This window comes from Onychomys torridus, chromosome 5 (assembly GCF_903995425.1).
Source record: "Onychomys torridus chromosome 5, mOncTor1.1, whole genome shotgun sequence".
In the NCBI taxonomy this organism is placed as follows: domain Eukaryota; kingdom Metazoa; phylum Chordata; class Mammalia; order Rodentia; family Cricetidae; genus Onychomys; species Onychomys torridus.
In genome coordinates this window covers 78,545,224-78,561,454 of record NC_050447.1, presented here as the reverse complement: position 1 = coordinate 78,561,454, position 16,231 = coordinate 78,545,224, and the positions used below count along the sequence as shown (strand labels likewise).

The following is a 16,231-nucleotide window of genomic DNA, read 5'->3' as shown; positions in this document are numbered from 1 at the left end:
GATTCCAAGTCTGTTTCAGCTTGATTTCTCTATGCACTAAATCAAAATGTTTTGTGTGTTCAGGAGTGAGGTCCTATCATCTAGTTAAAATGGGCAAGTTGGAGCAATGGCAGTAGCATGTGTTGTTCTGGAGGCCTCTGGAGCCTCACTGACCAATAGGTCAGAGGATGGTGTCCCACATCTGGCACTGAGATTTTCACTTAATAATTGTCCGCTGATGCTGGGTACCTTCATTCAAACTTCTTCATTAAGCACACAACTGTAGTTGGAGACCTTCTCTCCAGCCCCCGCCAAGCCCTGTTAGACAGCCCACTTATAAAATAAATACACAGACAGTTATACTATTTAAACTGCTTGGCCATTAGCTCAGGCCTACTGTTGTCTAGCTCTTACTCTTATATTTAGCCCATTTCTATTAATCTATACTTTGCCACATGGATCGTGGCTTACCTGTACCTTACATCTCACTTCTCATGGCGGTGACTTGCAATCTCTCTGCCTCCCCTTCCTGTTCCCAGAATTCTCTTCTCTGCTTCTTCCACCTATACTTCCTGCCTGGCTACTGGCCAATCAGCATTTTATTTACACAGAGTGATATCTACAGCAACACAACACACACACACACACACACACACACACACACACACACACACACACACACACACACACACACACACACACACACACACACACGGCACGCGGCGGGGGAGGGGGGGAGAGACAAAGGAGAGAGAGAAATGGATTTTCATAAGGTTTCTTCATACATCTTTATGTTTGGTTAAGCCACTTCCCAACATTCCTGCCTGACCACCACCCCCCATTCCCCTGCTCAAGCCTTTAACCCCCAGAATTCCCTACCCTACGTTTTGTGGGGTTTTTTTTGAGATTATAATATAATCTTTCAAACCCCCACATATGCCCCTCCCTACTCTACGTCAAATTCATTAGTTGTCATTGCATGCATATGTGTGTGTATGTATGTATGTATGTATGTATGTATGTGTGTGTGTATTCCTAAATATAACCTACTTAGTCCATATAATGTTCCTTGTACGTATATTTTCAGGGCTGACCATTTGACATGACTGCCAATTGGTGTGCCCTTCCCTGGGGAGGACCACCTTTCCCACCACCAGCTTTCCTGGGCTGCCGGTAGTCTTGTGTAGGGTTGAGGTCTAACAGGCTTTTTCCCCATCCAGTTTTGCATGTCCATTGGTATGAACCTTGTCCAGTTTACGTTTGGGCGGTCACGTTGGTGAGCCTGTCCTATATTTATGTCACATGTATTCTGCATTCTCTCCCCCACTTAAGTCCTCTTCCCTTCTTCCCTACCACGGGTCTTCTCTAGGTTCTTAACTACTACAGACACTGTAAGTTGAAGACACAAATAAAAATATTCCAAGCTGAGCTAAGATCCATATATGAGAGAGAACATGTTATTTATTTTGGGGGGCCTGAGTGACTTCACCTAGTATATTCTCCAGTTTCATCTACTTTCCTGTAAATTTCATTTTTTTTTTTTACTGCTGAATAAAATTCCATTGTGTAGGTGTAGCATATTTTCATTATCATTCATCAGTTGAGAGACATTTAGGCTGATTCCATTTCTTAACTATTGTTAGTAGAGCAAGGAAGGACACAGATGAACAAGGAGCACTGTGAGAGGATATGGAGCCCTGTGGGTATGTACCCAGGAGTGGTATAGCTCGGTTATATGGTAGTTCCATGTTTAGCTTTGTGAGAAACCTCCACACTACCTTACAAAGTGTCTGTACCAATTTATACTCCCACTATCAGTAGTTAAGGGTTCCTAAGGGTTTTTTGTTTGTTTTGCAAATTCTAGATCCTAATCGTGTGTTGATGTACAGCCAGCAAAGATTTTCTTCTGCTCTGTAGGCTGCCTCTTCACTCAACTGACAGTTTTCTTTGCTCTCCAGAAGCTTTTGGTTTTATGCAATCCCATTTGTCAATTATTGGTCATATTTCTTCCGAGGCTGAAGTTCTGTCCACTCAGAAAGTCCTTACCTGTGCCTGTATCTTGGCATGCATGCTACTCTTTCCTCTGGCACTTTCAGAGTGTCCAGTCTTCTGTTGAGGTTCTTGATTCATTCGGAGCTGATTTTTGTGGAGGGTGAGAGACCATAGAGGGTCTAGCTTCATTCTCCCATGTGTTGATGTCCAGTGTTCCCAGAATCATTTGCTGAAGATGCTGCCCTTTCTCCAATGTGTATTTTTAGTGCCTTCATCAAAAGCCAGGCAGCTGTAATTGCATGAAGTTATATGTTTTCTATCCAGTCTACTGATACACAAATCTGTTTTTGTCCAGTACCATGCTGTTTGGGTTACTGTGCCTCTGTAGAGTAAATTGAAACCAGACAGAATAATACCTCCAATTGTACTTTCTGTTCAAAATTGCTTTGGTTACCCAGGGTTTTTTCTGCTTCCATATGAATATTAAGATAGTTTTTCTATGACTGTGAAGAACAATGCTGGAACTTTGGTTGGGATTGCAGTGACTAAGTGTGCTTTTGTTTGGACAGCCATTTTTTAATGCACTTTTTAATTATTACGAGATTTTCTATTAATTTTACATGCCAACCACAGATTCCCCTCTCTTCCCTCCTCCTGTTCCCCAGCCTCTCCCCTAAACCACCCCCCATTTCCACCTCCTCCAAGGAAGGCCTCCCCATGGGGAGTTAGTAGAGCCTGGTATATTCCAATAAAGGCAGGCCCAAGGCTGCACAAAATGTCCCACCATAGACCTGGGCTCCAAAAAGCCAGCTCATGCACCAGGGATGGGTCCTGATCCCACTGCCCGGGGGCCCCTAAACAATTCAAGCTAAACAACTGTCAGACAGCCATTTTCTGTCATATTGATTCTTCTGACCCATGAGCACAAGAGTATTTTCATCTTCTACTGTCTTCCTCAGTTTCCCTCTTCAGGGCTTGGAAGTTTCCAATGTAGAAGTGACTTCCTAAGTTAGGGTTATTCCAAGATGGATCCTTTTTTTTTCTTTTTCTTTCTCTCTTTCTTTCTTTCTCTCTTTCTTTCTTTCTTTCTTTCTTTCTTCCTTCCTTCCTTCCTCTCTCCTTTCCTTCCTTCCTTCCTTCCTTCCTTTATTTCTTCTTCTTCTTCTTCTTCTTCTTCTTCTTCTTCTTCTTCTTCTTCTATCTCTCTCTCTTTCTTTCTTTCTTTTTCTTTGTTTTGAGGCTATTGTGACTAGAATTACTTCTCCGATTTTTTCTCAGTATTTTTCTCATTGGAATATAGGAAGGCTACTCATTTTTGTATGATGAGTCTAGGAGTTTTCTGGTGAAATCTTTAGTGTCTCTTAGGCATAGAACCATATCATCTGCAAATAAGGATATTTCAACTTCTTTTTCTTTTCTGTTTTACCCTTTTTACAAATTTATTATTATTACTATTATTATTATTATTATTATTATTATTATTATTATTATTATGTGTATATACATCTGTGTGACTGTATGTGCACATGTGAGGGTGGGTACCTACAGAAGCCAGAAGATGGTGTCATAGTCCTTAGAGCTACACCCTACAGCAAACCCCCTGATATGGGTGCTGCAATCTGAACTTTGATGCTCACAACTAAGCAACAAGTACTCTTAACCACTGAGTTGTATCTCCAGCCCTTATATTTCTTTTAATTGCTTCTCTTGTCTTATTGCTTTAGATAGACTTCCAGTACTAATTAAATAAGAATGGGGAAAGTAGGCACCCTGGTCTTGTTCCTGATTTAACTGAAAATGCTTTGAGTTTTTCACCATTTAAAATATTTTGATTATATTAAGTAGATCTCTTTAAGTTGTTTGTCTCATCTTGGTTTAATTTTGGTTACCTCCACCTAGAAATCCATCCATTGCTGTTAGATTTTCAAATTTATTGAAATACAAGTTTTTAAGATAATAATTAACAATTTTCTGAGTTTCTTTGTTATCTGTTGCAATGGCTCCATTTTAACATCCAATTTTATTAAATTGGGTTCTCTCTCTCTCTCTCTCTCTCTCTCTCTCTCTCTCTCTCTCTTTTGGCTAGTTGGTGTGTATGTCGTGGGATAGACATGCAAGCACCTTGATACCCATCTAGAGGTCAAAGGTCTTCTCCTTCCTCTTTGTGGGTTCAGGGAATCAAACTCGGGTCGTCAGGTTTGATAGAGAGTCCCTTTATCCAGTGAGCCATCTTGCCCCCCTCTTTGATTAGTTTGGCTAAGGGTTTGTTGACCCCAGATTTCTTTTCAAAGAACCAATGCTTTGTTTCATGGGTTCTTCACATTGGCTTTGCTGTTGTTTATGTCATGAATGTCTGCCCTTGATCTTTATGATTTATCTCCATCTGCTGACTTTTTCTAGGGCCTCTAGGAGTTTTAGGCCAGCCTGATCTACACAGTGAGACTGCGCCTAAAATAAAATATAAAAGATTGGTATTATTTCTGTGGTATAAAAGAAGACCCATATTTTAGTGACCACATCATAGCAAATGCCTTGCTAAGCGTTTTGAATGCATTTATGTCATCTTCATGTCTCCCCAAATCCCCAAATGGGAATCCTGTTGGTCTTGAGACACAAATTTCAGAAACTAAGCTTGCCAAGATTAATACCTTATATCAGCTCAAACCATAGTGGTGCACAGTATTTAAATTCAGTCCTTTCTGACTCTAACACTTATTTATTGCTTATACACCATGCTAGAATCAGAATTGGTAGGAGAACCAAGAGTATTTTTAAAAATAGTGTTCATTTTTACCCTAAGCAGATATAATCAAATTTATTTAAATAACAAAATTATTATAGCCTATGGATTAACAAAGCTAACCTTTTTATGAGCCTATCCCATCAAAAAGCAGAAGGACTATGGGATGGAAAGATGAGTCAGTGGTTGAGAGTACTGGGTGTTCTTTTAGAGGACTAGGATTTGAGTCCCAGCACCCACATGGCAGTTCACAACCATCTGTAACTCTAGTCAATGGGATCTGACTCCCTGTTCTAGTTTCCTGGGGCTCCAAGCACACAAATGGTATACAGATAAACATGCAGGAAAAACACACACACACACACAAAGTTAAAATTAAAAAACAAAAAAAGTATACAGACTATAAGAACATGTGAATATAAATGGATCTTATTCTTTTGGTTTGTTTGTTTTGTTATTTGAGACAGGGTTTCTCTGTAGCTTTGGAGCCTGTCCTGGACTAGCTCTGTAGACCAGGCTAGGCTGGCCTTGAACTCACAGAGATCCACCTGCCTCTGCCTCCCGAGTGCTAGGATTACAGGTGTGCACCACCACTGCCCAGCCGATCTTATTCTTTTTCTAAGCAATTCTAGGATAAGTCTCTAAGATTTTAGTTGATGTGTACAACGAAACATTGTCAAGTTACCCATATTTTATCCACAGCATCTTTGTATTGCTCTTGGGTAATAACAAATAAAAATTAAACATGCTACAATAGCTTTGGTAAATCATGACGATTGACTGAAATTCTCAAGATGATGACTGCCTGGAGTCAAGGCATCACTTCTACGCCCTCTCCCCCAGGAGGTACGGACTGCATTCAGACGTGCAGCAGTGCTTACTACATTTATTTTTGGTTTGCAGGCTGAAGATGTCCTGAGAAAAAGCTTTCAACAGCAGCTGAGTGACGCCATAGCTGTTGTCAGAGGGATGTACAAGGTGGGTTCTGAGTGCCATCAAGGACAAAGCAAGCTTTGATTCCTGCATGTACAGGGGGTGGAGCTCGCTTTGAGTTCCCAGTCTACACTTTTAGTTTTGAAGGCATGTTTCCTCAAATTTCAGGTCATCTCAGAGAATTTGGGCTTAGACTATTCACACTCACGTTAAGTGTGTGTGAATCACACTATATGATGACAGACAATATTTTCTAGAAACTGGAAAATGACACTCATTTCCTCAGCAAGTACCCAAATCGTCCAAAGTTCTGTGGTGAAGATGCAGCTGGATAGAAGAAAGTCAGTCATAAGACTAGACTTTCAAAAGACATGTCATAAGTACACAGTAATCTCCCTAACGAGAGGATGTTGCTGTGTGCTTCACTCTCTCACACAGTGGGGAAATGCATACTTTCCAAGATGATTTTTAGACTTAGTAAGCACCTTATGCCTCCCTTTGTATTTACCGCTATAATCTCATCTTTCATTTCCATATATTTCAATAAATAATTATACTTATATCTGATTGGCGAAGTGGTTACTGCATGGCATTTGGCATGTCTGTATTTAACTATGTAACTGCATGTTCTGTGCTAGAAGATAACAATAGTGCCTTTCTCATTGGTGTGGCCCTTCTCTTAGCTCTATGCATGACTCATCATTGACCATCAGTTAGTAATTGTGAGTGGATACTTCCAGAGCCTGTTGTGGATTTGGTGTTGCTTGCTTCTCACCCATTCTCATCAGCGTTTCCAACTTTATAGACTTTCCTTTTTCCAGGCCTGTACATTGGAAGTCAGGCCTGACCAATGGGACAGCAGATGAGGTGCTGTAAAGCTTAGGGGAAGGGATTTGTGCTGATTGAAGAAGCATGCCTTAGTTTGCTTTCTGATACCAGAATCAAAAGCAACCTGGGAGGAAAGGGTTTATTCCGTCTTACAGCTTACAGTACATCATCAAAGAGGTCAGGACAGGAACTCAAGGCAGGAGGCTGGAGGCAGGAGCTGAAGCTGAAGAGATCATAGAAGAATGCTGATTACTAATTTGCTCTTCCTGGTGTGCTCAGCTTGCTTTCTTATACAATTCAGTAACACTGCAGTCTTTGTTGGGAGCAATTGTCATGAGCTATTGTGGGCCATGAGGCAATTACAGCTCATAGCAATTGATAATTCAGATGTCGACCCACAAGAGGAATGGGATACCCCATCAGCAAGGCTTATGGATCACTGACTCTGAAAACTGTTACTTTCATCTGTAATTTTACTTGTGCAATAACAGCTATGATATCTTCCCATTTGCCATGCATTTTTATGTAATGTGTACATGTAATCTCAAGATTACATCTCACTCTTATGGACACACATATATGTGGATGGTCAGGAAGACAACTTCTCATTTAACTGTATAATTTGATGAATAGAAACATACTAAAATATGCTTCATAACTGGATCTATTGTTCCATGTGGACTGTAGACACTTAGAGGTCTTGTTCTCCATCCTTGGCTTAGTGATGGGGAAAAATGGTCAAAGAAAGTGTCCTTGGGATAGATTACAGGCAGAACTTACACAGATTTTATTCATGCACAAAATTGCAGATGTTTGGCCTTGTTGTATCAAAGCCTTTTAAAAGATTTATGGCAAACTAGAGTGATATTGCAGGTGTCTGGCCTTGTTATATGATAGTCCTTCAAGAGATCCATAGCACCTACATTGCCCTAAGCTTCCTCTACCGGCCCTGCCTCTTCAATACCTCCCTTCTCTGATTCAAAAAGCAGTTAACACTTTGTATTTATTTCTACATCAATTTTTGTTTGTTTGTTTGTTTATTTATTTGAGAGAGGGTTTCTCTGTGTAGCTTTGCGCCTTTCCTGGAACTCGCTTTGGAGACCAGGCTGGCCTCAAATTCACATCCACCTGCCTCTGCCTCCCTAGTGCTGGGATTAAAGGCGTGCACCACCACTGCCAGGCCCTGATACTTTTTTTTTCCCCTTTGGCTACACTAATTTTTGATGCAAGATTTAGGCTCAGTAGACTTATGTTTAGGTCCCGAGATTCAGGTGATTAACAGAAAAAGGCTAACTGATTAACCATGTCTGGATATTATTAATCACACTTAAGAAATGTTACATAGTACAGGTATTCTTTGCCTCTTCCTTAGATCTCTCATTGGTTTGGTTTTTCCCTTGTAACCCTTGTAGCTATCCCTTTAAGAGATAAGCCAGAACTTTTTACAACTGCAGCCATTTAAGCTGACCAAGCTTTTGCCAAGCATGACTCTTATAGTATCTACAAAGAATGCTTATCCCTGAGAGTTTGCCTTGTGTTTTTTTTTTTATTACTAACAAGTTGCTAATGAATGTATATGTATATGCTTGGGAATTTGTAACAGGTGAAAGAAACCAGAAGAAAATAAGATGAATAAAGAGCACATAGAATGAAGAGCATTTGCCTGTGGGTGTGAAGTTATTATTAAAAAAATCTTTCATTTCCCCCATTCCTGAGAAACATTTCTCTTATGGAACTCTGGGTAGGGGCTGGGAGCAGGACTCTCAGACCCTACAGGTCTTATCTCTCTCATATCAATCATCAATCAGGAAAATGCCCCACAGACGTGCCTGTAGGTCAGTCTGATGGAGACATTTTTTTTTTTTTCAATTGAGATAGCCTCTTCCCAGATGACTCTAGCTTGTGTTAAGTTGGAAAAAATCTGCCCAGAATCCTGTCACCCTTGTTCTTTCTCACATTCATCTGTTTGTTTGTTTGTTTGTTTATGTGTGGCCATCATAGGACAACTTTTTGGAGATGGTTCTGTCCTTCCACCTTCATGTGAGTTCTAAAAATCAAACTCAGGGCATCCGACTTCAGGGGCAAGAACCTTTGCCTGCAGAGCCATGTTGCCAGGCTCTCCCATCTTAATTTTGAGGCAGGGCCTCTCCTAAACCTGGACCTCACTGTTTCATCTAGACTGGATTGGCAGCGAGCTCCTAGGATCTGCCTGTCTCCACCCTCCCAAGGGCTGGGGGGTATTACAGACATGCAGGCATACTCAGCTTTCCTGAGCATGCTGAGGGTCCAAACACGGGTCTTCATGCTTCTGTAGTAAGCCCTTTATCCATCGTCCCTGGCCCGTGTCCTCCTTTTTCTTTGTCTGACATTGCTATGTCACTTTCTGATGGGTAGAATGGTTACAGCAAACAGAGGACTGAGATTTACAAGTGCGGAAGGGGCAAGGCAGAAAGATGGAAGTGCCCCAGTGATGCTACTGGGCAACTGATGTAACTTGCCCTTTTGCTCGAGATAATAACCCTCGGTCTTTAAGCCACTGCTAGTTGGCTGTTCAGTTACTTGCAGGTAAAAACACTGCAAGACCACCTGCTCTGTAAACAGCCTTTGTGCCTCTGTGTTAAATGGTGCTTCTAGATGAGGTCATGCTGCTATGTCCCACTCACCTGCGCTTCTGCAACATGACCTTGCTTCCCTCCTGACCAGAGGCAGGGCCTGGTTCCCCTCCCTGTAGTCAGAGGTGGCCTTAGTGCCTTGATATATGAGAGGAAGAGAAAGTACAGGACTTCTGAGGTAAGGCCAGAAGAAATCTTGAAAGTTACCTTCGGACTCTCAAAAGGCTCTCTGCACTGTTCCTCCTGAGCTCAGCTGCCATGCTGAAAGAAGCCCAACCCGTACAGAGAGTCTGGCTCTGGGTACTGGGTCGTCAGAGCCAGCTTTTGAGTCATCTAAACTCCAGCATCACATGTGTGGGTAGATGTAGCAGAATTGTTAGAAGGTCCTACTAATAAAACGAACTCAGGGCCTGGTATTGGGGTGAATGCTGGAAGATCAGAGAAGCGGAACAAGCCACAGCATCCTCACCTCGACAGTTCCTCAGCTGATCCTGTTTCTTCAGCCTCTGAGTCCTTATCCAAGTGAATCTCAGCTGAACTGCTGCTCCAAAGCCTGAAAGCTTAACCAGCTAAAAACTTCTAGTTTCTAGTCCTCATGCCTTATATACCTTTCTGCTTTCTGCCATCATTCCCTGGGATTAAAGGCGTGAGTCACCATGCTTGGCTGTATCCTTGAACACACAGAGATCCAGGTAGATCTCTGCCTTGACCTGATGGATCTCTGCCTCTGGAATGCTAGGATTAAAGGCGTGCGCTACCACTGCCTATCCTCTATTTTTACTATTGTGGCTGTTCTGTTTCTGACCCCAGATAAGTTTATTAGGGTGCACAATATTTTGAGGAACACAATACCACCACAGGTAGAGAAGCTTCCGGATGATATCAGCTACCAGCAGTTAGAATTCTTCCATGTGAGGTTATGGATCTGTGTAGCCCCTGCAACACAACATCTCCGCCATTGCTGCCCCAATTCCCTACCCCAGAATGTCAATCAGCATGACCAACAGCTGTGTTTTATGTTGCTCCCTTTGGAAGGTGTGTTATGCATTAGCTGGTAAATAGGATAGGATCCTTCTGCTCACAGCAACATGCAATTTCTTGATTATATTTGTTAGAAAGATTGCTTTTCTAATGTTTTCTTTACTTGCATGGATTAGTTAAGAGTCAGTATAATGTATGTTTTAGAGCAAGTGCTACGAAGGCAAACAGCCTAGGTTCAAATCTCGCCTTCGCCACTTCATTGCTATGTGACTTTAGGTAAAGCATGATGTAATCTCTCTGCTTTGGTTTTCTTTGCTGTGACATGAGGATAATAATCTTCCATACCATACAGACAGATGTGCTCCAAGAGTAAGACAGATTGATCTTTACGAAGCATTTAGAATGGTACCTAGATCACAGCAGGTAAACTCTACGTGTTAAATCCACAGCTGTACATACTCATGGGCCTCCTGTCTTAGTGTTGCTGTGCTTTTGTTTCTCATGATCCTATCATAGCACAGAGGCTCAGGGCCTTCTGCCTACTGACCGAGAATAAATAAAATGCCCTTACAGCCTCAGTAATGACTTCATATTTGCTATGTTGAATCATATGAGATTCCACTTTGGGAGTTAAAAAGTCAAGTAACTCTTTTACATGGTACCTAGCTTAAATAATCATAGTTATTTTAATAAATTTAAAGCAAAGCAATAAATAACATGAGAAATGTATCTTTAAGCAAAAAAAAAATCTTGGCATACAATATCTTTAAATGAATGCTCTATGGTATGATATGCTGGATACTGACATTATGGAGATGGGGTAGGGATAAGCAGAGAGAGAGAGATCATAAATAAATCACAAATATAAGTGGGTATATGCAGAGATACACATATACGGTAGTATTTGTGGGAATACCATAATGAACAGTTATTTCTGCTAGTGAACTTTGTGAAGACATCACTGAAGAGGTAATACTAGTGCTGGCATGAAAGGCTCAGAGCAGGCGGGCAAAAAAAAAATCTAGCGGGAGTCTAGACAGACAGTTATACTAGCATATAGTGGAATATCTTTTGTTGGCAAGTGATAGAAATCTAACTTACTTAGTATTAGCCTCTTCCTCAAGCCAGTCCAGAACCATACCCAACCCAGGACATAATGTTAGGAGAGGCCAGCCCAGAGGGAGGGTGCTGATGAAGTGAAAGTGGTTGAGCAAATGGCTCCCACACAACAGCATGTGAAAGAGAAGATGGGTCCTGAGCAGAGACCTGAACATGATCACTGTCACTCAATGTGGCATTGGCCGGGATGGCAGCTGCTGGTCACCTATAGCTTCTGAGATTGAAATGAATAATTCAGTCTGTTACTTATATCTCTTTAACTCCTGATATGACTCTCAACGTGGTGCTATTAATAATAGAAGGGATTTACCTCACAGCCTTACGTCCTAAGTTAGTGTTCTTGCTGGTTAGATGCTAAGCTCAGTCATTGTCTAGGCATCTAGAGCTGGTCCTGGTTGGCTTACCTTAAATGTTGGGATGAAGTATCTTCTGGCCATTTTCACCTCGTGGAGTGTAAGTGTTCAAAAGGCATCATCAGCATCCTCATTTTGTAGCTAAAGAATGCGAGACACAAAGTCTGTTAAGGAAAATGCTCAAGGTCATAGGAATGGATAGTGTCGGAGCTGGGAGTCAATTTTTATTATGTCTCTAAAGTCATTCCATAGATCACAGGGTTCCCTAAGCAGTAGGAAGAGAGGGTGCCTTATCTTTTAAGATGGTCACTTCTGTAATTATTTCCAAGAAGATACTGGACAAAAGGAGACAGGTGTAACCTCCAAAGGGAGACACCATAAGCTTTTGTTCACAAAAGTCCCTTAGGACCTAGTACATTGCTCAGCACAATATAATATAATGGAGAAAAATATTGGACAAATACAGAGAAAGAGGAACAGAAAATAATAAGGGGAACATATATATACATGCTCTGTAGCGGCATAAGTGGTGATTGGAGTGGTAAATAGGAGGGAGAAAAGTTCTACTTTAAGTGGAAGAATTACAGACATTGCTCAGATATAATGCATACAGCTAGTTATGTTCTCAATTAAATAGTCAGGGATGGCGATAGGGTTGGGGGTGGGGCAGAGGGGGAGGGAATGGTGGATTACATGTTAAATATTAATGAGCTATTCATTGACTGAAAGGTATGACGGTGGCATTGTGACTGTGTAAAGAAACATCCCTAACTCTTATTCAGGCAATCTGAAGTCTTTCAAGCTCAATAACGCTGGGCAGGATTCCCTCAGGAATACTCAAACACACAAGTAGATAAGTGGACAGCAAACTATTATTCTCACTATTTTGGTCGATGTATAAAACTTTCCACCAGAAAACAAATAGGCACTTTTGGAAGTCAAATTAACACTTTCTAATTTTTATCTACTTATTTTGTATGTATGTGTGAACATGAGTGTGTGCCCACGCAGAGGCCAGAGAAGATGTTAAGAGTTCAACTTTTATCATTCTCTGTTTAATTCCTTGAGACAGATTTCCCACTGAACCTGGAATTTGCCTTTTTTTCAGCTCTGTGGGCTGGCCAGCATGTCCTAGAAATCTGCCTGTCTGTGCCTCAGTCCTGGGACATGCATGCATGTGTCTGGCTTTTACGTGGGTTCTGGGGATTTGAACTCAGGTCTCACACTTGTGCAGCTCTTACAGAGTTGTCTCTCCAGTGCTCACACTCCCATTAATATGTATCAGCACACTGACATACACTTGTAGTTTGCGCTTCATAATTTACACATCTTCAATCTTTGAGGTTCTGGCAATTGTCTGTCACAAGCACTAGCCCTCACTCATGAGGTGACATTTGCTTTTGAGTTTTACAATTTTTAGCTATGAACTGATGTTCTTCTGAGTTCTTTGAGCCCCAAGATAGAGGGAGGTTTCTTCAAAGAACATTTGCATTTGCTTCTGTGAAACTCTGTGGGTCTGTGGTAACTGTAACGTAAATCTCAGCTGAAATGTTTTAGACTACCCAGATGTGTGAACATGGGGATAAAATTTCTCAGAGGGCTTCCCTCTCCCCCATTCTTTGCCCACCCTATCCTTACCGTCAGTTTCCAGGCAGGCTCTAACTCTAGGACAGTGTAGTAGGATTGGGTATAGAGTACAAAGTGGGGTATTTCCTACAGTGAAAGGCTGGCCCAGCCCCTGTGTTGTCCTGCCTCTAAGAGGATACTCTGACAAAGACCTACTTGTATTTTCTCTGCTGCCTGTAGTGAGCTGGAAACGGACTCAATAGAATTCATCTCCAGGGCTTGACAAATAATGTAATGGGTAAGAATACTTGTCCGGGAACCTGAGTGGAGATCCCAGCAAATCTGTAAAAAGAGTAGCTGTGTGCAGGCCGGATGGTGGTGGTGCATGCCTATAATCCCAGTACTTGAGAGACAGAGCCAGGCAGATCTCAGTGAGTTTGAGGCCAGCATGGTCTACAGAGCCAGTTCCAGGACAGCCAGGACTGTTACATAGAGAAACCCTGTCTTGAAAAACCAAACAAACGAAAAAAGTGGCTGTGTCCACCTGTAACCCCAGCAGTTGGCAGTAGAGGCAGGAGGATTGCTGAGGCTTGTGGGCCACCAGGTTCAGTGAGAGACTGTCTCAACCCAACTAAGCAGAGAGTGATAGAGTAGACCACAGGAATTCCTTCTTTGGCACACGCGCACACACACACACACACACACACACACACACACACACACACAGAATTCTCCAGAATTTTTATTTACAGTAAGAGTAAATTAAAAATCTATGGTTCATTAGAACAGGTTTTAACCATCATTCATGTTTTCAATAATTCCTGGAATACTGTTTTAAATATACATCAGATGTTCAATGAGTGTCACTCTTCATAGGTACAATTTCTATTTCTGGGAGTAGAAAGCAGAAATGGCCAAATTCTGCCTGTTACCAAGTTTTGATAAACATGTGCTAGTGTTGTGGTTAGTTGCTTTGTTAGATTAAAAACTGTGTTTCTGTTAGGTTAAATTAAAGTCATCATTGAATCTTCACTTGGGCTTGTTCGCTTTGATTTGACTTTTGACCTCCCAAGCCTTGCTAATCCTGGCCACCCACTTTGCTCTGCTCAGGATTAGTTGGAAGAGAACAGTTGAGCCTTGAAAAGACAGCCGCCTCCACAGGTCTGTGCTTTTTGGCATCAGACAAGCGTAACTGGCTCTCTGCTGCCTCCTAGAGGCCAGTTAAGGCTCTGGAGCGTGGCTCTAAACTTACATGCTCACACAGGCCTCCTAAAGTAAGCCTACAGGCATTGTGCAGTTCCACCTCCCGCTGTCTCCTTGCCTTGTCAAGGGACAGAGCGTGTGTCTTCCCAAGGAGGCTCAGTGGGAACAAGCTCCTGGTTTGCTGATGCATTTGCTTTGTTTTTTTTTTTTTTCTTCTTATCCCAAATTGTCTAACTAATCCCATTGTCTAAACAGTGTTTCATACATGTAGGTTGCTCTAAGCTCCCGGGCATGAGACCGGTCACCACTGCTCCCCACTTTTGTCATTAACATCTTATCCAAAACTTGGTATCTAACAATACCAAGCAATTTGCTGTCATTTGCCTTCCTCTGCACACCTCAAGTTAACAGCCCCCCCCCCCGGAATTTTCACACATTAGACCTCTTTTTCATTTCTCATGTATTCAAGTCTACAGTTTTCTTACTGAGCTTTTAAGTTTGGTCTCTTATTAAAAGTGCAATATTGGGCTGGGAGTTAGCTCAGTGGTAGAGTGCTTAGCATATGTAAAGCCCTAGGTCCAAACCCAAAGGTTGATTTAAAAAAAAAAATTTTAATGGGTTATCAAAATCCCCTTACAATTACAATATTGCTATTTCTTTCTTAAGTTGTTAATATCTATTTTATATACTTCAGTTTTCCAGTGCTAAGTGCTTCTATGTTTACGGACTGTTACATCCTTTACATAAATTGATTCTTTTATTACAATGCAGTGACCTTTGTCTCTTGTGAAAACAATTGAATCCAAATTTGTTTGTCTGATATTAGTGTGTCTGTCCTGTTCTCTTTGGGTTTCTAAGTACAGGGAAAATCTTGTATTATCTTAAGCTTTCGGTCGGTGTGTGCCCTTCAGGCTAATGTGAGTCTTTCACAGGCAGTAGTACATTGTTGGATCTTGTATCTCTTTCACTCATTCACTGCTCTACCCTTGGTTAGATACTTTCATTCATTCACTGCTCTACCCTTGGTTAGGTCTTTCATTCATTTACACTTTACAGTAACTGCACAGGGTAAGGACTTCCTGTTGCCATTCTGTTGATTATCCTGCTTTGTGATTCTTTCACTCCCCTTTCCTTTCTTAGTGCCATGTGCTCCATCACCTTCTTTGTAGTCTAGGTTTTGTGTTGTTTTCTCTTTATCTTTGCCTACTAGAGGACTTTGGAAACTTTCATCTGTGCTTAACAAGAAGCATATATAAGATACCTCATAGTTAAAAGAGCCTGTTTCCAGACATGGTGGCTATGCCAGCATCCCAGTACTCAAGAGGCTGAGGTAGGGATCTTAGGTTCTAGGCCAACCTATGCTACCTGGAAAACTCTACTTCAAAAAGCTAAGAGACAGGGTGAGGGAGAGGGAGGGACAATTTTAAACTAATAGTAACTTAATTTCAATGGCATACAACCCTGCACACTTCAATATTTTCATTCATCCAATATTTTATACTGTTGATGTCACACTTTCTATCTTTTAAAATTGTTTCATCACCTACTTATTGTAACTATAGTTACTTTTAATATTTTTGTCTGAACACTACAGACATGTACCAGGGACACAGATGAAGCTGTGTTCTGCTAGACACTGGAGATTCAGAGGTACCCCAGGATCATGGCTTTTGTGGGGCTGAAGCTGGGTTACTGTGCTTCCCTAGAGTAGGAAACTGCACTAATGCCTGTAGGCTTACTTTAGGAGGCCTGTGTGAGCATGTCTCCTGATGGGTCTCTGGATGGGCAGGGCTGCTTCTGTACTGGGGCTGGGATGAGATGGAAATGGCTTGCAGGGCTACTCATGCAATGAGATGTGAATCAGTAGAGTGCCTCTGAAGGCATGAAGTCACATACTTCTCCGAATGTCCCTGGGTAGGCTGCCA

At 41.6% G+C, this 16,231-nt stretch overlaps 1 protein-coding gene across 1 annotated transcript in view; it reads left to right on the top strand.

The window, feature by feature from the left end:
• Positions 1-16,231, top strand: part of C5H10orf67 (chromosome 5 C10orf67 homolog) — a 112,040-nt gene that overhangs the window by 12,077 nt on the left and 83,732 nt on the right. Inside the window, exon 4 of the mRNA XM_036188878.1 lies at positions 5,615-5,689. Within this exon, the coding sequence (XP_036044771.1) occupies positions 5,615-5,689 (75 nt within the window). The remainder of the gene's footprint in view (positions 1-5,614; positions 5,690-16,231) is intronic.